At 41.7% G+C, this 22,147-nt stretch overlaps 1 protein-coding gene across 10 annotated transcripts in view; it reads right to left on the reverse strand.

The window, feature by feature from the left end:
- Nucleotides 1–22,147, reverse strand: part of LOC147625025 (uncharacterized) — a 142,793-nt gene that overhangs the window by 54,870 nt on the left and 65,776 nt on the right. For all 10 annotated transcript variants that reach the window (XM_086818253.1, XM_086818252.1, XM_086818251.1 and 7 more), the window contains 3 exons: nt 7,782–7,860; nt 7,509–7,610; nt 6,360–6,416 (listed from right to left, as the gene is read on the reverse strand). In XM_086818253.1, coding sequence (XP_086674379.1) covers nt 6,360–6,416; nt 7,509–7,610; nt 7,782–7,860 — 238 coding nt within the window. The remainder of the gene's footprint in view (nt 1–6,359; nt 6,417–7,508; nt 7,611–7,781; nt 7,861–22,147) is intronic.

A 22,147-nucleotide genomic window follows, 5' to 3' on the forward strand; every position in this document is an offset into this window, starting at 1 on the left:
TTCTTATGTCATCAAGGAAGGGTTTCTTATGATGCAAACCTGTTTATGTGTGACCAAGGATTTGAGACCAAAAGTAACGGAAGAATGCCATGCCCCACCTTATATGGGACATAAGAGTAGCATGAAAACAACTAAGGCCTTGGAAAGTTATTTCTTTTGGCCTAGCATGAGAAAGGATATTGAGAAATATGTTCGAGAATGTTTGGTTTGTCAGAAGGTCAAGTTTGATCGACAAAAACCCGCAGGATTGTTACAACCTCTGCCAATTCCCAACATTCCATGGGAAAGTATTGCTATGGACTTAATCTTTGGATTACCAAAGTCGGGATTCGGAAATGATGGAATATGGACTATTACTGATAGGTTCAGTAAGCAAGCCCACTTCATTCCAGTAAATAAGACCATCCGTGCAGATCATATGGCAAGATTGTTTATTCAACACATCTTCAAGCATCATGGATTACCCAAATCCATTGTAGGGGATAGAGATCCTCGAGCTACCAGTTTCTTTTGGAGAGCACTTTCTGACAACATGGCGACAAAGCTGAGTTTTTCTTCGGCTTATCATCCTCAAACAGATGGGCAAAGGGAGATTGCCGACCTCACTATTTTGGATATGCTAAAGTGTTATGCTCTCGAAGCAAAGGATCAATGGGAGAAGTATTTGCCATTGGTTGAGTTTGCCTATAACAACAATGTTCACTCTTCAACAGGCAAAGCTCCTTTTGAAATTATTCATGGCAAACAATTATTGTTATCTGGGATCCTAGTCAAAATGCTTCTTGTGTTCCATCTAAAGCGCAACCAACCTACGTCTGATAGCTCGTTCCAGCTAAACCTCTACAAAGCCTCTTCTTTCTTGGAGAAAGCAACATAGTGACAATGCCAGCTAAACCTCTACAAAGCCAAGGCAAGTCTTTGCCAGGGGTCAGGATCATCACAAGGCCTCCAAATCTCTCTAACCTCCGATGAGGTCTCTCCATCCTGATAGAGAGTCTTGGATGCGAACACAAGGTACACTCTTCTGTCTAAAGATGCATCCATCCTTGCTTCTACGGTTATGCCATGAGTAATTAAAAAGTTAAGCCTCCTTTGGAAATCATCCTCTGGCCAACAACCCCTTACATATTAGGAGCGTATGAATCTCTCCCAACACGCTCTCTCAAAAGGGTGTGCTCTACCCTCACAGCCACCCTTTTTGTCAGAGGGATGCTCAACCATGTTGAAGTCTGTCACCAGCCTGGACATTTCCCAGTATGAAAGGGGACTTGTGGACTCCAGGATGTCTAAATATTTGGAAAGTACAAGCTTTGGGAATGGGGGATTATCCTAGAATACAAAGGCCAAAATATAGGAGAGTTGCTATTTTTGGCCCGACTCCGATGGAAATTCTATTCGCGTCATTACATCTGGAATTGAGCAGATACCAAGAGTTGGCAAAGTGCCTACGACAGAATGTCTACCAGTTGGGATATTTTTAGAGATAAAGTTTATGGAAGGACCCATCTCTTAGATTGGGACATGTGGCAAGAAAGTGGACCAAAGTGAGACAAGTGGCCTGACACTTGTTAAAAAGTGGATCAAAGTGAGACAAGTGGCCTCACACTTGTCACTTCAGCTATTGTGTGGTTCTCCACTTGTCATTGTAGCCTTCTCTTGCCATTTTAGCTCATGGGAGGCCCAAATCTATAAATTGGAGCCCTCTCTCTTCATTAATAGAGACTCTCTTGCTGCACACTAGCCTCTACCACCGTTGAAGGCTGCCCTAATGATGGCTACTCTCTCTCTCTTCTTGAAGGCTGCCCATGAAGAATACCGGTTGTTGGGGACTGTTTTGGAGGCTTCCATCGCGAAAAAATACTGAAGCTCTATTGCATGAAGACCTGTGGTTTTTGGGGAAGAATCAGTACCCACATGGAGGTATATGGATTATATTGTTGGCTTGGCATTTCTACAGCCTATGTTCCGGCTTGGTTGCCTCGTGTTGGGCTATGTTATGGCATTTGTATATGGATAATCCGGCATCTCCCGTGGGGAGAGTAAGGCCCTCAAAGCTTATACATGATATTATTCTCCTTGGGTAATAAAATACTCCAAGGGGGGGGGTCGGCCCATTCCGGCCTCTGTGTGGTGTCACATGTACAAGATCCATTTTCAGCATTTGTGGATGTTTTGTCCAGCTTTTATGTTTTATGCAAAGTGATGATGGATGTGTTAAGGCTATGGCCATGTTTAAGTGTTTTAATATGCATTGATGGTATCAACAAGTGTGTCAAAGACCCTAGTCCCCCGGGCACCCGCCGCGAGTTACATTGGTATCAGAGCATAGGCTTTCTTGGAAGCAGAGGCTTCCTTCTATCAATAAAGAAGAGAAAAGATCTCAAGTGGAGACCACACTTACCATCATTGCTGTTAAGCATAGCCAGCCGCTTCATAGCTTATGAAGCATGAGCAATAGACACCTTGTTGATCTAAAGATTTATGAATTCACAAAATTTTATCTTGGAAGTCTGGAGTTGGCTTTATGTGCACACGTTTAGCACTCTTCCCATATGGATATTGTGGATTATATTATCAAGCTTACAGGCAAGCTATATGAGATATATCTCGGAATATCTTAAGGATATGGTGAGGAGATATTTCTTTTGGCTTCATGACCAACCTGCAAAGAAAAGCTAAGTATACTTTGAGTTTGCAAAGTTGGTGCTTTTACTATTTACTATGAAGTGTTTTTGATGTTCACTAACCCTTGTATAGCCATGCAAGGAGAAAGGTGGTGTTGTTTGCCTTGAGATGGTTTCAGGGAAACATTGTTTATGGCTCCCTTTATTGGGATGGATTATATTTATGGAGATTTCTTTCTTGGACGAGATTTATATAGATATTGGGCTTCACAAGCAATTTCTATGGATGAATCTGTCCCAGTTTATAGAGAAGAAATATTTGGATATCTCATGGATATGATGCTTTTATGGATAAAAGTCCACCTCTACTCCAAGGTGTGTGGTTAGCACGGAGTATGTGGTAAGAGTTATCGTATACAGGTCTATAGATTCCTGGACTTCTTTTCTAGGGATTTGGATCCATCCTCAGGTTTATGGATTATGTTTATGACTCCCTTTTACTGGGATGGATTATTCTTTTTGGCTCCCTTTATTTGGGATGCATTGGACTTATGGAACTCATGGTTCACATACCCTGTGTAGTGTTCTCTTGTCCTACGTGCTCTCTTGAAGATTGTTTCTACCATGTGAGAGTGGAACAATACAGAGCAGATGGAAGGGAACATGGGCACTTCAGAGAGTAGTGTCGAGCACAACATGCCGTGTGTAGTGTTCTCTTGTCCTACGTGCTCTCTTGAAGATTGTTTTTACCATGGGAACAATAGAGAGCAGATGAAAGGGAACATGGACACTTGAGAGGATAGTGTGAGTTGGTGGCCGAAATGCCTATAAACTATGTGTAGCAGAAATGCTTATGGAACACCAGGTTATCTATGCCTGCGAGTGATTGTTTTATCTTGTTACCTGAGCCCACCTCTCATGCAAGGTGTGTGGTCAGAATACCAACACGGAGTACAAGTGGTAAAGTGGACATGACACCTGGTTCGCACGGGACTTATGTCTATGCCAAGGGTCATGTGGACCGATGCCTTGTTGGCAGGAGACTTATTTCGTCTCACCCATTTACTTGGGACATGGATTATGATATCTAGACTTATGGGACTGATTTGTCTCGCCCATTTATTTTGGGACATGATATTGCTATTATGGAGACTTATTTAGTCTCACCGATTTCTTTGGGACATGGATTCTTCAGTTATATTGGATTTTTGAGACTGTCTCGTCTCGCCCACTTGATGGGACATGATTATATCTTGGATATATGGATTCAAGCTTAAAGTTGCGGACAACTTTTAAGAAGCTGGGGAGGATGTCACCAGCCTGGACATTTCCTGGTATGAAAGGGGACTTGTGGACTCCAGGATGTCTAAATATTTGGAAAGTACAAGCTTTGGGAATGGGGGATTATCCTAGAATACAAAGGACCACACTCCTAAAATTTTAGGAGAGTTGCTATTTTTGGCCCGACTCCGATGGAAATTCTGTTCGCATCATTACATCTAGAATTGAGCAGATACCAAGAGTTGGCAAAGTGCCTACGACAGAATGTCTACCAGTTGGGATATTTTTAGAGATAAAGTTTATGGAAGGACCCATCTCTTAGATTGGGACATGTGGCAAGAAAGTGGACCAAAGTGAGACAAGTGGCCTGACACTTGTTAAAAAGTGGATCAAAGTGAGACAAGTGGCCTCACACTTGTCACTTCAGCTATTGTGTGGCTCTCCACTTGTCATTGTAGCCTTCTCTTGCTATTTTAGCTCATGGGAGGCCCAAATCTATAAATTGGAGCCCTCTCTCTTCATTAATAGAGGCTCTCTTCCTGCACACTAGCCTCTACCACCGTTGAAGGCTGCCCTAATGATGGCTACTCTCTCTCTCTTGAAGGCTGCCCATGAAGAATACTGGCTGTTGGGGACTGTTTTGGAGGCTTCCATCGCGAAAAAATACTGAAGCTCTATTGCATGAAGACCCGTGGTTTTTGGGGAAGAATCAATACCCACACGGAGGTATATGGATTATATTGTTGGCTTGGCATTTCTACAGCCTATGTTCCGGCTTGGTTGCCTCGTGTTGGGCTGTGTTATGGCATTTGTATATGGATAATCCGGCATCTCCCGCGGGGAGAGTAAGGCCCTCAAAGCTTGTACATGATATTATTCTCCTTGGGTAATAAAATACTCCAAGAGGGGGGTTGACCCATTCCGGCCTCTGTGTGGTGTCACATGTACAAGATCCATTTTCAGCATTTGTGGATGTTTTGTCCAGCTTTTATGTTTTATGCAAAGTGATGATGGATGTGTTAAGGCTATGGCCATATTTAAGTGTTAAGGCTATGGCCATATTTAAGTGTTTTAATATGCATTGATGGTATCAACAAGTGTGTCAAAGACCCTAGTCCCCCAGGCACCCGCCGCAAGTTACAAAGTCCCCTCCAACAAGCCAATGATGGGGTAGCAGTTTTGTGATGGTGCCCCAAAGAGCCACCCTCTCTCCCCGCACATTAGGTGCAAAGATATTTAAGATGCCCAACTTCTGTCCCTCCTACATAACCATAACCACTGTACTCTAGCAAGTATGATAGTACCATGGCCAATAACATGAGGCAAAAGTGATGCTAACATTGAGATGCATACCCCACCTTAGTTACCTTGTGCACAGGACCAAAAAGTGTCTCCAAAAAAAAACCTGTTTACCACACTGAAGCATGTCCAATTTGTGCTCTCTTCTAGGAGCAACACATCCATAGGTCCACCTGTAATGGCAGGGTGAAGCTGATCCTTAACAAGGCGCTTTCTACTGCGGGTGGGAAGCCTCCCTAGACCCTGCACATTCCATGAGATAATCCTCATGGTAAAGAAGTAGTTTTGATTCCGGACCTTAGCAGCTGTTTGGCCGGAGTCCTCCTATAATGCTGGAGGAGGGGATAATCCTTGGAGCAAAGTCCAATGTCAGCATGTTCACTCTATCCTCGACTTTGCACACTCTCTACGTACATGCGCAATGCATGGGTGCCTTGCAAAGCATCGTGGCATATATCTTGTTGTACATCCTGCAAGGCCTCATAAGATGGCAGCGTGTTCTATGCACATCCCAAGCAAGAGGACTCAACATAGTCATTCTTCCCTGATGCAACATCCTTCTGCGAGGATGACTCTGCAAACTCATCACTCTAATCTACTAAATCATCACTATGTACATTGTCTCGTCAAGGGTAGAGTAGCTCCTCCGAAAGCTTGCCCGTTGTGAGACTATGCATTTCTATCTCTTTGCAAATGAGTTGAGCTCCGCCTCTAGCACCGATCCATAGAGTTTGGCCAATGTGTGGCCAATCATGATCGTCCTGTAATTATTAGGATCAAGTGGATCTTCGTCTTTGAGGATAGGGGTGATGGTGTTAGCGGACCAAGAGGGTGGAAATCCTTCACAAAGGGCTCTATTGAACATGTGGGCTAGTAGGGGCACCAAGGTATCATCGGCATGTGAGATGTACTCAGTAGTGAGTCCCTCATGATCTTGGGCCCACCCATTACGTAGCGTACGGATGGCCTTGAGGACCATGCCCTTTGTGAAGAAGGTGGAGGTGGTGTGGTGGAGATCTACCATCACACATGATCCTTTGTATTATTAACAGTATACTCGTCCTAACATCAAAGGAAAATAAAAATTCTGTAAACTGTCACATTCTAAAGATTCTTGAACCTAAAACTAGTGACATTTGGGATTTGAAGGAACACCTGAGAAAGGATCGAAACTTGATGTGTTGCCTTTGCAAGCACATACCGATCTTTGAGCTGTACAAACAGATACATGAGAGGTCAGAAGTGTAAAATTTGTAGAAAGCATTCTTTCTATCATACAATTAACATATTTTTACCAAATCCAAAAAAAATGCATGTTAGCCATTTCAGTTTAACAGCATCCATTCTTTGAAAGCTATTAAGTTTTTGAGGTTGATACCATACACATGTAAACCGAGTCAAAGGGTAGATACCTATTCAAAAGATGTTGATGGTGTGGAAGATACAAATGCAGGTATTGTAAAAAGAAAGAATAATACCCTGGCTACATGTATGCAACACTATTTAAGATCATTCAATGCATGGGAACATGAACAAGGCCAAATTTTATTTATTGTGTGGAACATCAAATGAGGGTATCAGTAACATAGGAATAAAGAAAGAGATCTTTCTCTATATGTGCACATGTATGCGGGTGCATGTGCGTGCATGCCCGTGTGCATGAAGCCAAGCTTATGCTAAATAAATTGGTCACCTTCTCCAATGAAGACAGGCTAGATGGAGGGGACGTGGCTCACCAGGTGCAACACCCAACGTAATGGTTCCCATGACAAACAGTTACTCGCGTTTACAACAGAATTCTTTGATAGAGCCACCAGCAGATTTGATGGGCCAGGCTGTCACTAGCATTTTGTTATGGGGTCCCCATACGGGGGCCCAGCATACCTCACTAGTCCTGCATGACGGGGGGTCATCAGACCAAGGGACGCGCCCCCCCCCCCCCCCCCCCCCCCCCCCCCCCCCCCCCCCCCCCCCCCCCGCGCCCCGCGATTGGCTCTAGGGCAGCCCCCTTCCTCCCCCCCACCCCCCCAAAAAAAACAAAGAAGCTCCTGCGGATTGCTTGCCAGCCGACTTACTCCTGGCCGCTGGCAGCACATGACCTGGAAAACCCTGCCTAGCGCCAATTGATACCATGCTTCTCCAACCCTGCCGAGACGATTATTGCCTACTCCCCTGTTCAAGTTCCCTCCTAAAGGTCCCTGTGGCCCCCTCAGATTATGGAGCACCCAGTGGACTACGCATTCTTCAGGTGCCTCCATAAACTCTCTTTTTTATTCTACATGTTCTGCATTAAACTTTCAATACCTGTGCAAAGTCTCGAAGAGTTTCCTTCTCAAGTCGAACAGGTAGATCATAGAACTCCTGACTCTGCTTTGCCACATCCTTCAAGATAGTAAAAATGCTAGCCTGCATAGAGGAAAGGTGAATTTGAGAGAATGTAGTTGGCAGTAAAGAGTGTTAGATGATCAATCTGAAGATCACAGTAAAGGGTTGTTAGATGATCAGTCTGAGGATCACAAGTGAAAGGAAACAATTTGCTATCAACAAGAGGGAAAGTAAATAGTACATGGAACTAACCGGTATAATTTCTAGCACCGTGCGTACATAGGCAATCAGCTCTGAAGAATAATACTCCGAAACTGAAAAGAGGTCTTCGCTGCAGTTTAGCAATTCAAAAAGAAATATTGGTCAAAAAAGACACCTAATTATTTATTTTATTTTATTTGTTGAGAGGTTTGTTTCTTTAATCACACCTTCTGATGTTAAAAGGGAAAAAGAAGGAAAGGGGGGGAGAGTGGTTTGGCCTGGTGGATGTGTGTGGGTGTTGTGAGGTCTGCATAGACCATGCCCAAGGATCATCTCACCTAGAGCTGAAACCCTAACGATGTTTCACAAACCCAACATCGTATGCATCGCCTGACCGCCATAGATTGTAGCTAGGGACTCATCAAACAATTGTAGAGTCCTCCAAACCCACATCAGAGCCTAAGGTGTAATTGCCGCTCTACGAGCCTGCTTGGTACCAATGGCCCCAACCTACATCTCATACCACTAGGCCAAACCACCCACCTTGTAGCTCCATGGCCATGAGGTCTTGCACGCCCCTAGTAGCCCTCCTGTCTACCACGTGGATACTAATGCTCAGAGAACCAAATTGGATGCCAAAAGCTAGAAATGCATCTTCTTGGATAAAAACACTCAATGACCCTCAGGCAAAGAAGATCATGGTGAGCTATGATGTGGTTTTCTCTAGGAAAAACCACGTCAGATGGAGGAGGAGCCTCCTTCTTCATTGTACAATAAGAAAATCACCAAAGAAACATAAACTCCACATGCAGAAAAAACTCTCGCATTTCGATGGAGGAGGATAGTCCCTATAGTCATCTCCATTTCCTATGGAGATAGATTTTGAAGCTGAAAAACTAGATCATGATATGCCCCAAAAAAGGGTAGGCCACTCCAATGGAGGTGGATTTTGAAGATGAAAAACTAGAGCATGATGTGTGACAAAAGGGTAAGCCATTTCTTAAGTGGTATAAGAAACTTTTGGTTGGATCAACGAACCTAGGATACCATGCCTCAAGATGTTCGTAGATCTTGAAGGCTCGTGGAGCAAAACAGAGCCAAGGAAAATCTTGTGAATTGTGCTCTCATGCTAGAGGTTCCAATAACTCATAAGTGCCCCCAAGGTCACTTATATAGCAATACTAGGCTATAATTGGCCCTTGCCTTAATTATAAGCTTTTCTACTTCATTTATAAGCTTTTAGCCATTATTAGTCCTAGGCTATTAATTATAAGCTCTTAGCAAATCTAGACCTCATCTTGCTAGCGCCCTTAGCCCATATGTAAACCCTCCATGTCCCCATGCCCCACCTAATCCTCTCGGTTAGTCCAGGTCCCTAGCCCTAACCCTGGGCCTGTCGGGATTCGAGACGTAACATACTTCCCTCCTCACTGCCTCTTACCTAGACCAGTGTAAGACTCCTCTTGTAGACCCTGCCTGGAGGGAGATTGAGGAGGCTACAAATTGCATCATCTGTTCTATCATGCCTGGAGGGAGATTGAGGAGATGTAGCATGGAGGAGATCATCCCAGATACTAGGCTTAGTCCAGTGAGGATTGTTGTTCATTCGTGGAAGCACTAGTTCATTGATCCTTCTCCTCAGATAGTGACTCATGGCTCTTGGCGTTTGTGGCTGTATCGTGGCAGTCCTATCAAATATCTTCTGAGGGATCCAGGTGAGTGGGAGTGGATTGATGCCTTCAATCCATTGAAAAGCCTTCCCTTTTTCAGTTTCATGGTCCGGAATGCCACGCTTCTCATCACTCAATAGATGCATAGGATCCCTACTCTCAAGCCCCACTGGGAGAGTTATGATATCTCTCCAATGATACAACACAGATATTGGCATAGGCTTTGGCATTCATACAGAAGGAGCCAGATCTCTCATTTCTTTTGGTTATTTTTACATGGTGGTCTCCCCACCAATCAATGGAGATCGGATTTCAGAGCAGTACCTACTTGCTCGAGATGTGCGGCAAATTCAGAGACTATCCAGCATTGTTTATGGGGATGCAACACTGTAGAGCATATTTGGGGTTCTATAGCCCCACTTACGGGCAAATTGAGTGGCCACACCATGCATGTGACTTGGGGGGCAGTTGCTTGGCTATCCCAGTGTGGCCAGCAGCTTTTCTACAAGGGCAGTGATATAAACTCTGCTATTTTCATTCGTAGAGATATTGCCGAGCATGGTTTATTGCAGGATGTCCCTTACTCTAATTACACACCCCCCGGACAGAGGATTGACACCAGTTGGGAGATTGTTGCCAGTATTACAGCATGGCAGATCTGGAGAGGTAGATGCACGGAAGCTATTGAGGGTGTCCACATTTTTAAGTCTCAGTGCATTGGTACTATATGAGGTGATATCATCCATACTCTTATGGCTACTTGGGCTCGTATTCAAGGGTCCTCTCGTTCCGCGCAAGCAAAGCGCATTGTATTTATGCGGGAGTGGGACAATGGCATAGCGCGTCGTATTTATGCGGGAGTGGGACCATGGCATTTTCTTTTCTTCTAGTCCCACATGTTTCTCATGGCATCATGATGCTCCTCAGTGGTTGAGATCACCTTACATATTGAGGTGATTCTATTCTATTCTGGCTTATAGCCGTGATTGTTGTATGCTTTTTTCATACTTAATAGAAATCTCTTTCTTGAAGAAAAAAAACACGTCTACCTTTAGTGCATAAAACTTCCCATCAATTTCTACATATGTCCCATGTCCTAGAACAGCCTAAAGACAACATATGGCTTCCAGCTACTTTTCACCCCACTAAATTGAGATGAACTTAAGGTTACCAAAAGTCCACACGATCCCATTGATAGAGATCTTAAGAACAATGGTTTTTTTACCCATGTTTTTAACCGTTCAATCATTCGCGGATCTTTTAGCCTTCCTTCTCCATCACAGCCCACTACAATCACATGTGTGCAACCATGCGTGTATGCAACCCTCCACTACTCGCTGTCCAAATTGTCTACCCGTCCTGCTCAGGTTCGGTGCCCACGCTACACTTGTGCCATGCTTGTTGTCACATGCCCCATGCACTGAGGTACAATGTGACACTGGCTCATCATCAGTGCCATACTTGTATGGAATTAGTACCTTTTTAGAAATATTTGTCGTACATCGTGACCCCATTGTGAGCCCTAGTCCAGAGACATGTCAAGCACAAGCTACTTAGGTCTTTCCAAAGCCTTAGGTGCAATGTGACACAATCGCTCATCAATAGTGTCATACTTGTACAGAATTAGTACCTTTTTAGGAATACTTGTCATACACCATTACCCCATTGTGAGCCCTAGTCAAAGGACATGTCAGGCACGAGGTACGTAGGTCTTTCCAAAGCCTTAGGTGTCACTTAACCCACTTGGAGAACAATTAGTGTATATAGGTTAGCTAAGCATAGCAAGCCATAGTTGCATGAAACAGAAACAGCAACGGCAATGGCCGGCCTCTGGGAAACGACAATGGCTCAAAACTAGGAAACGAAACGGCTAGAAAACGGTGGATGTATGAGAAATAATGAGAAAATTAATAACTTGGGAAAAGTTTGAGGAGTACACCATCATAATTTGAAATCAATAGTAAGCAAAATTTGTAGAAAATCACTAAGCAACCACTAGATGAGACAAATCAATGGGTGATTTTTTATTGGAGATTAGGAAATAGAGAAACCGAAACAGAAACGGCGACTCTTGAGAAACGGTGTTTCCACATTTCCGGGCTAGGAAACGGCCGTTTCCTGTTACTATGTAGCAAGCATATAGAAGCATATAGAAGATGTTTAGCAAAAGGATTAAAGGCTCTAGGCCAACCCAATGGCCAGCCTATGAAGCCTTGCATTAGGGCGACCATGGGTCACCAAAAAGGCACATAAGTGTCTTGTACCAGTCGGCAAGGCTTAGACAGCCGGTCGGCAGCCTTAGTTACAGTTGGTGAGCAATAGGACGGCAGCTCCGATTCACACGTGTGAAACGATGGTGAGAAAGAAGCATTGTATGCTAATTTTCAGCAGTTGTAGCACGCCGACAGCAGTACAAATGACCGACCAGCATCACATATGCATATATAAGTTCCCTCAGCCCTTGCATAAATCATCTCATTCTTCATCGAAATCAGCAATCATACACTGCAGAAGCATGTGTGCTTGAGACTTAAGTCTTGTGCATACATCTATTGAGCCAAGCACTCTTTGTGCTACAGTCCAAGGCAGCCCGAAGCTATCTTCAGCATTCAGCCTTCAGTATTGCATCTCCCTGAGCACATCTGGGTGTGCATAAGGCTTTCCGAAGTGGCTTCAAAGTTGCCTTCAACCAGTTTGATGGTTCAGCATAAGTTTGGTCTACATCGTCCTTGCGTTTGGCAATCCTCTATCAATATTCTTCAGCAAGTTTTTTGCATTGTAAAATAAGTTCTCCAAAGCAATAAAGCAAGTACTCTTGCTTGCGGGAGGGGGCTCTTAAGTGGGTAGATTGGGCAATTCATGAGAGAAAACATGGCCAATTCATGAGAGAATCGGATCATGGCATTTTTTTTCGCTCTCTCATATGGGGCCTTGTTGGCAGCACATGGCACCCAATTGGTTGACATTTCCCCCTTGCTTAGTCTATAATCTAATGTTTTTCATACTAAATAGAAGTCTCTTTTCTGAAAGAAAAAAGAAATAAGTGGGTAGATTGGGACCCAATCTGGTGTCGTCTCTACATTCTCTTTGTCTTCAACTCTATCTCCTAAAGATTGAGGCGGATTGCTTCATGCTCACTAACATAAAGTTATAAAGAATTCTTGTTGTGTGTTACATGATCAAACCGGTTGCATGTTACATTGGTATCAAAGCTTCTGGTTATGACCCAGTTTGACTAACTACACTGAGAGCATCTATGAATGGTAACCTAAGGTTGGGAAAAACCACCCAGTCATTCACCATGTCACGAGAAGAAGAAAGAAGCTTCAAAGAAGGCACCACCGCAAAGACACAACAAAAGAAGAAACACTTATGCAAAACAGTAACATTTTCCTTCAAGAACTGATGGAACAAAACACGCTACTCAAGTTACAACTACAGCAAGCGAGAGAAGCAGAAAAGCTTATAGAGCAGCCTACAAAGCAAGGTCCCCAAATATTTCAACACATGCTTCTTCTCATGGAGTAGCAAAGAAGGGCGCCTCCTAAGAAACGACAAATTGAGGAAGCCAAACACAGGGATGCTGAAGACCAAGGGACACCAGGCATAATGCGTGGCGTTGGAGTATCAACATAAGCTCGATCGAAAAGCCATGCAACTCCAGCGTCAGCAGTTACTGGTAGCCTTGCAGGCCAGTCTGATGGCAACACTTCCCAAGTTGGCACATGGCCCTAGTTCCTCCACCACCATCATTCGAACTCAACCAAACTTCAGTACGTATGACAGTAAATGTGATCATTGAAAAGTCCCGCAATTTATACATCAATTTGTTGCATATTTTCCGTTGGCTGAAGTTGCGGACCTTCAAGATAAAGTCCATCTAGCAACTCCACCCCTCACTGAGGAAGCCGGTACTTGGTGGCAGAATTGGTCGGTTCTTCATACACATCCAACCACAGGCATGACTCATTATATATTGGATACTTTTTTGTCCGCCTCAAAGCTAGATTTTTTCCACCCCAATACATGACCAATTTAGAGGATGGGTTTTACAAACTCTCCCAGATGCTGACCTATTCCAACAAGGCCATAACCATGGCATAGCAGTTTGGGAAGTTGGAAGAAGAGAAGCTGAAACAACTACTCAAGGGGTAGAATACGAGTATTTGGTTTCCTGTATGGAATTTGGAGCCCCAATCATGACTCCGACTCATACAACTGGGCTCTGACTCTGGCTCAGAATCTAGAAATGATGTTGAACGCAGGCAATCCCAACAAGTAAGCCCAGTCAAGGCCCAAACCCCAGCAACAATAGCAATTTTCATCCCCGTCCGCTAAGGGAACATATAATAGTAAGGACAACAAGTCAAGTCTAAGAGCAACTCAGGTGCATAGTTGCATTCCGTACTCGTACTCATCCGTTCAATACTTTCAATACATACCATACCGGTACCATGCTTTCTGTACTTGTACTTAAGAAAAGTTTAAAGTGACTAGTCACTAATAACTACTAGTGAATACATGGTATGTAGGTTGATGTTGAGGAGCTCCAACATCACAATCAAGAGCATGCCGATGAGAGCGACATAGTACGTGATAAGCAGAGGGAGATATACACACAACTTCACAGAGAGCTCAAGGGCACTGATAAACGAGTCACCCGAGCTTAGTCTTGAGCTCTCACAACCACTTTCCTCACTTCTTCAGCTCAGCAGAGTTGTCCATTCACCTCTAAAGGCACCAAGATGTATACTCATCATGCACATTTGAGAGGGAGAGCCACCAAAGCAAACTCTTCTAGAGGAGAGACCTGGACCCTCTACCATTATTAAGGAGATACCGAGTACTGATGTACCAGGTGATGTGATGGAGCGAGAGCCACTATATGATTTTGATGGAAATCTCTTCATAGATGGAGACTACTTATCATCCTCATCTTCAAGCTTGGATGATGATGAGTGAGTCGTGACTCATGAGACTTGATTTATTAGCTAGTGGCCTCTTGGTGACTAGTCACTCTTACGAGTTAGTAATTAGCATATTAGTATTTATTTCAGTAGTGACCACTGACTAGTCACATATTCAGCTTGTAGCTACTAGCGGCTAGCCTTGTACTTTCATGATTTATGACATGTATGATGTCATATTATTTTGTGTCAGCCATCTGGCTATTAGCGTTTGTACTAGGATTTCAAATTCAACAAAACTTCATGTTATATGCTTACTGCTCATTTGACATTTATAGAGCATAGATGTTTGAATTTCAATTGTTTTTTGCACAATTTTGTGTACCAATGTTGCTAAATTATGAATGGTTTATATATATGTTTTTATTATATATACATTATTTAAAAAAACTGAACGTACTTAAAGTACTTGTCCCAATGTGTACTTTACGTACTCGTACGCATACCGTACCACACCGAACTAAAGTACGCAACCACTATACTCAGGTGGCAAGAAAAACATAGAGGCCAAGACTAAAAACACGCCTGGGGAGAAGGCCAAGGAGAGACTTACTTGGGATTATCTCCAACCAGACGAGCACAAGCAGCAGAGAAACATTGCTTCTTCTGCCACCATCAAGTAGGCCATGGTAAGAAGGATTGCACCAAGTGGCACGTTCAGAAAGCCATCAAAGTGGCATCCTTTACTAGCTAGTTACAAGAATGGTACAAGTTCTAAGAATTAACAATTAAATCACGAAACCTAAGTATACATGTGTAATTTAAACCAATTCAAAAACGTACAAGAAAGTAAGATCTTGTGTAAGGAATTTACCAGGGCATCGGCGACAGTCATTTCCATGTCCTCATTTCCCACGTCGTCCATCAAGCTACTTACAATCTGAAACAAGACCTTTTACTTGGCTGCTTCATCTGCAATTGTTTCCAAGCTTTCCTCTAGGGTTGTAATCTTTGTCTTCATCTTTTGGATTGCCCTTAGATAATCATCATTGCTATACAAACTGCATTTGGCTGCATTGTATGCATCTCTAAAGATTGAAGTCGATTGCTTCATGCTCACTAACATAAAGGTATAAATGTCTTGTTGCACGTGACACGATCAAACCAGTTGCATGTTACATGCGCTATGTTGGTGCACGATCTGGGCACTGCTGCGTGGCCTGATGGGCTACATCTATGCTATGTAAACCTGTGCACAGATGGACCAGCTTTAACTTGGCCGCCATCTTGGTCACTCGCATGGTTGGCCCGTGCGCAGGCTCCTTGGCACCGCCAAAAAGAGCCGAGCCTGCTCCCCTTGTTGGTGGTCGCCCTTAGGCTTAGCTGCATGGGGCTGTCTTGGGGAGGTCTGGCCGCCTTGGCTGGCCCCCCTTGGCTGGCTTTGGACTGGCTCAGTCGCCCTCAACCCCTTATGGCGTGGCTTTGAGCCATAGCCCTAGGCGCCCCTGGTTACCTCAGGGTGACTCCGCTACCTTCATGTGCTTCAAGCTACCATCTGCCGCGCCGCTGCTCCTTGTGCGACGCAGCCACATACCTGTTGCTTTTCTACCCATCCTTGTTTGACAACAAAATAGGGCTAAAAAAACGGAGCAAAAACTATCAATTGTGCCATGGTTTGTGCTCGTCGGAGGCGATTCTCAGCCTTCACAACACTGCTTTTTTACCTTCACTCCTACCCCTATGCACATCCATGCTCAAGCCTCTTTCTTTTCATTTTCTCTCCCACACATTCATGCAGGGAAACCAGTCACCACCCAACCGTCGAGTCATCTGGACTCACCCCCGAGCATGAGGCCTGTTGCCGCGAGCCTGCTTGGTACCAATCGCCCCAACCTGGTGTGAGATCCCACTACCCCCTCCGCACACCGGATTCCCGATAGCTGGCAGCGGAAGCAGCTCCCTCATGCGCGGGGCAGGGTTTCCCACTCGGGGCCTTGCCCTCGAATGTCTGGGCACGAGACTAGGCTGGTGGTCATTCCGAAAACCGAAAGCGGGAAAATTTTCCATGCCCGGAAAACGGGGACGATTCCACCATTTCTATTTTCTTAACGAATTTTTCTAACGAAGCCAAGATACTGAACTAACCTTCATCTGAATAAACCAGATAGAAGGGAAACTATTACAGACTTAACTTGAAAGGGATTAACGCTTTTTTCCTGATTGAATCAGGCACAGCCGTTGATCTATTCATTAGAGAAGTCTTCAGGCTTTTATTTAACTACTCGAGTTCTAAACGTATTCCTATTAATCAATTTTATTATTAAAACTCTACTGATTCCAGCCTAACTCCATCCGGCCCATGGGTTAGCCACCGCCAAACCACTCGAATTGGTAGAACCAGACAAGTACTCACCCACCCATAATTGAATGCCTTTCTTAACTTTTGCTTTAGAATACAGATACGCACACACTCCTCTTTAAACTTTAACTTATAAAACAATCCATTGACAAACAATTATTCGTTGCAGATGTCATAACTCAAAATTTCCATTCAATCCTTATTTCTCACAAAAAAAACAACATCACTCTGGACTCTCCGTTGAGACCAGCTGGTCAGCAACGAGATCCAGTAACAGATTACAATAAACATTGGTCCATCATATAATATATATCTTGACATACGCATGGGTGTCCTAAGCACCGCGAGCCCGTGCATCGCCTGGTCAGAACCCTCCAAGATCCTCCTTAGGTGTCCTGGCACTTCACTCAGGGACCGCTTCGTCGGCCCTCGCCCATCCAACCGGAAGCACACCATTTTTCACCATACCAAGACTAGTCAAGATCTAGGCAGGTTTTTGTCGCGTGAGCCGTCCTTTGAACACTCCCCGCCAGCTGTTGCAACCGAACTTCCCTTAGAAAAACACATATACCAAATGCTCCCTCCAGCATTCTGGCATAAGACAGTCCTTTAAGAAAACAGGGTTTCTATGCAAGTTTTCATTTTTTATTTTCTTTTGAATATAATGAGTATATCTTAAATCCGTATCCCAATAATTCTAGATCGCAGGTCTGAATTCCAACAGAATTTCATGAATTCTGTAACCTTGATCCTCATATCCGAATCAAAGGGTCTTAACTTGATTTCAAATTCAGTGGGTGATTTCAGTGAATTTTCTTGAACTGGTCACATCGTCTTTTCTTGAAACTGACGAAGGAGTTATGTCTTGGTCATACTCTGATTCAGGGTTTAAGTCTGGAAAGGTTCTCCCTGAACTATCTTTCTCGAAGGGTAATATTTCAATTACTACTTTACTGAATTTCATTCATTGAGTATTTGCTTAACTGAATTCAAAACTAATCACGAAATCCTATGAGGAATAAATTATTCGTTTATCTAAAATTTCGACTTCGATAGTTTTTCTGAGTTTTCTCATTACCATCCTAGAGAATATGAAACGATAGAATTTTCTCTCACAGAGTATTTACTTATTCATTTACCAATATTCATGGGATTTAAACATAGAATTAACGAGAACTCTTATTTTGATATAAAAATTATGTATGCATCTATTTATGCATAAAATCAAACTTCTATTGAAATAACACTTTTATATAAAAGAAAATCCTTTTATGTATCTATTTATGCATAAAAAACAATTTTGATGAAAGTAACACTTTTATAATAAAAAAAATTCTTTTATGCATAAAAATCAATTTTGATGAAAGTAACACTTTTATAATAAAAAAATTCTTTTATGCATAAAAATCAATTTTGATGAAAGTAACACTTTTATGATTAAAAAAATTCTTTTATGCATCTATTTATGGATAAAAATCAATTTTGATGAAAGTAACACTTTTATAATAAAAGAAAATTCTTTTATACATCTATTTATGCATTAAAATCAATTTTGATGAAAGTAACACTTTTATATAATTAAAAAAATTTCTTTTATGCATCTATTTATGCATAGAAATCCAATTTGATGAAAGTAACACTTATATAATTAAAAAATTCTTTTATACATCTATTTATGCATAAAAATCAATTTTGATGAAAGTAACACTTTTATAATTAAAAATAAAATTCTTTTATGCATAAAAATCAATTTTGATGAAAGTAACACTTTTAGAATAATTAAAAAAAATCTTTTATGCATCTATTTATGCATAAAAATCAATTTTGATGAAAGTAACACTTTTATAATTAAAAATTTTTCTTTTATGCATAAAAATCAATTTTGATGAAAGTAACACTTTTACAATTAAAAAAATTCTTTTATGCATCTATTTATGCATAAAAATCAATTTTGATTAAAGTAACACTTTTATAATTTAAAAAAAAAACTTTTATGCATCTATTTATGCATAAAAAATAATTTTGATGAAAGTAACACTTTTAGAATTAAAAAAATTCTCCAATATGCATCTTTCTATGCATAGAAATTAATTCTAATGGAAATAACACTTTTATAATAAAAATATTTCTAATATGCATTTTTCTATGCATAGAATAAAAATAACGCTTTTAGAATACACAAACAGTGGGGATTACTCTTTTTGAATAATAAAAGATAAAACTTATTTTACAAAATTTAAGAAAATTTTACCATAACCTCCTTTGTATGGCTGATCATTTTTTAATTTTTTTTTCATTCTTAAGTTACTTAGAAATTATCTCAAATGATTTAGAGTATTCTAAACTAATCAAATTTCACTTTTTAAAGAGAGACAATATAAAAAGTTTAATTCTAAGAATTTGATTACATATCAAGGATAAAGAAAGGTTGAATTCAAGAATGAAGAGAGGGGGAAAGCCTTTCCAACAAGGCATAACATCATTTTTCATTTTAAAGAAAACAAAAATTAGAAAACCATTAAATGGAATAAAGAAAAAGTAAGATTTCTAGCTTACATGAATTTTTATAAGCTTTCCTTTGTCTTGATGGTTTGAGGGATCTACTCTTGTTTGCAACAAGAGTGGCCACCAATTCTTTTGAAGCGAAAATGGTCAAAAACTAATGAATTATCAATAAATTCATTGTTTTGGACTCTAGGGAGGAGTAGAGTAACAGTGCATAAAATACTATTAAGCTTCTACAAAGGGGAAGACTTCTATTTATAAGAAAAAGTGAGCTTCTAACCAAGTAAACTGATTCTAGAATTTTTCAAATCAATTTAGTCAAATTTTGACCATTTTTTGATCAGTTTAGTTCACTTTTTGGATCCAGTTTTGAATTAGGAGAGAGAAGAGATGAAATATCTAATTTTATTGATTTAAAATTCAAAAGCAATGATGGAAAAAAGACGCCTACTTCATGAGAGGAAATCCCCACTTTGAGATGTCAAAAATTCATTTTTTTAGTATTTCCTTTGATCCTTAGTCCACTCTTCATCTTATGTGAGTATTTACTCATTTTTTTTTTAAAAAAATTATTTCTTCAATTTACCTCCTCTCTACATTTGGATTAATCTTATTGGTCCATAGAAACCTTAATTTAAAATTTTCAGAAAATCTGGACGCTTAGGATAAGACCTTTTGAACAGATTATAATTTATTTCTAATGTACCTTCTGAAATTCTTTTTGAACTTTTGTTTCGGAAAAATTTATTTTAATAAAATGAGATTTTTCCATCCAAAAATATTTAAAAACTGAATCACCTCTCTCTAGAAGATTTTCTCTCTCTAGACCAAAACAGGTAGAAACAAGATCTTTTATATTTCTGAACAGGGATTTAATTACAGGGGAAGATACTGGACTTCTTGAAACGCTGGGAAGGAATCTTACATTCTCTCCTACTTGGAAAAACGCGAGATGTCCTCATCTCACAAACTGGGGGTAATCCCGCAACAGTTCGGCTTCCTTCTCCCAGGTGACATCTTCAAGAGGATAGAACTTCCATTTTACCAATAATTCTTCAGAATTTTATTCCTGAGAACCTTCTCTCGAACATCAAGAATTTCTTCAGGTTGGAGTTCTATCTGTCCTTGGGTTGAAGAAGTTAAGATTTCATCATCAAGCACATGATTCGGGCTTGGTACATACTTTTTAAGTAGACTGACATGAAATACATTATATACTTTGAGATGAGGAGACAGAAGAAGTTCGTAGGCTAAGTCACCTACTTTCTTTGTAATCAGATATGGCCCACAATATCTGGGGGATAACTTCTTATACTTCCCAAGAGATAGAGAACTTCTTTTGGGGCGTACTCGAATGAAGACCATATCTGCTTCTTTGAATTTTCTGTCTGTCCTCTTCTTCTCTGTATACTATTTCTGTCTATCTTGGGCAGCTTTTATATCTTTGCGAATTGACTGTATCTCCTGCTCCATGTCGTCAAGAATCTGTCTGGACATCTCGACCCTAATCAATGGGTCGGGGACCAAGTTAATGGAGTTAAGCAATCTTGTCCATACAGAGCTTTGAAAGGGCTGTTGGAAATAAGTGCACACTAGGTGTACTATTTCTCTAGTCTAGTTTCAGTTCAGTCTTTGTGTCTTGAGTCTAGTGCCATGTGGCACCTCTACATTTATCCCATAAGTGAGTCTACTCAATCTTGTACTTCTCACCTATAAATTGTAGGTGTCACATCAATGAATGTATCAATCTTGTGTCTTGTCTACACTCATCTCAAGGTAACTCTTTAACTTTCATTTGTTCTTGTTTCATTTCTAGTTTTGCTCTTGCTTTCATATTTTCTACATGGTATCAGAGCAGGCTGCTCCTGCCCTGTATTGCCCGCCATAGCTTCAGGCCACCATCTCCCTAGCTACGCTCAGCTTGTAGGACTAGGCTATTCACATTCTGCACAGGCTGCGCCGGCCTGTTTTCAAATTGCTGCTGCTGGTGTTTCTTCATCTACAGGCTGCGCATCACTTAATACCTTCTGCTGCTGCTGGCGCTTCATCCTCTACAGGTTGCGCATCACTCCATTCCTACAGCTACTGTCGGCCTCCCTCTCTGGATGAGCAGCACTTGTACTGCTTATTCACAGGAGCTGTATTACACCTCTGCAACAGCCTACGTCTATCTGCTGGAGGCAGTGTTTCTTCATCTACAGGCTACGCATCACTCCATATCTGCTGCGTACTCCTCTCGTTTTCTTGGAGCTGCTGCTGCCCGCTGTACTGTTGAAGCTCTCCTTTGGCTGCCTTCTTCATCGACTCAAGGGTGTGCATCATCTCAAGGCAGCTGCAGATCGACTTTCCTCCTAACGAGCTATTTGCTGCATTCAGTTCTGCCATCGCTTCCTCTTGAAGAGTCTACAAGGTACTGTGCATTGTCTCCTTCAATTTTGCTGGTCAGTCCTTTTTCTTATCCTCATATCTGCAAACTGCTAGTTCCTCATGCTTCGATGGGCTGTCAAATGCTCTATGGCCTTGACAAGTGGTGAGAGAGCCGGCTTCTAAAAACAGTTTGGATCTCTTCTTTCATTCATTTCTGCAATCTTGTAAGGGAATAGACACTGCCCTTGCATTTTAGCAAGAGGTAAGACCTTCCCACATGGCATCTTCTACTCATTCTCTCATGTCTATCGACAAATTCAATGGGTCCAACTTTCATACTTGGCAAATCAAAATCAAGTGCCATCTTATGAAAGAAAGTCTTTGGGACGTTGTTCACCATGCTGCTCCCAAAGATTCCGACATTGAGCAAGTTATCACTTATGCTCCCACTGCCAAGAATGACAAAGCCTATGCTATCATCTTGCTCGGTCTTGGAGATGATTACATTCATCACATCTCCGACATACAGTCTGCTTCTCGAGCATGGATCACTTTGGATACCCTTTTTGGACCCCGCTCTAAAAATTCTAAGATTGCACTTATGATCTC

The sequence above is a fragment of the Cibotium barometz genome, chromosome 24, assembly GCF_041138505.1.
Source record: "Cibotium barometz isolate CiBa-2024 chromosome 24, ASM4113850v1, whole genome shotgun sequence".
In the NCBI taxonomy this organism is placed as follows: Eukaryota; Viridiplantae; Streptophyta; class Polypodiopsida; order Cyatheales; family Cibotiaceae; genus Cibotium; species Cibotium barometz.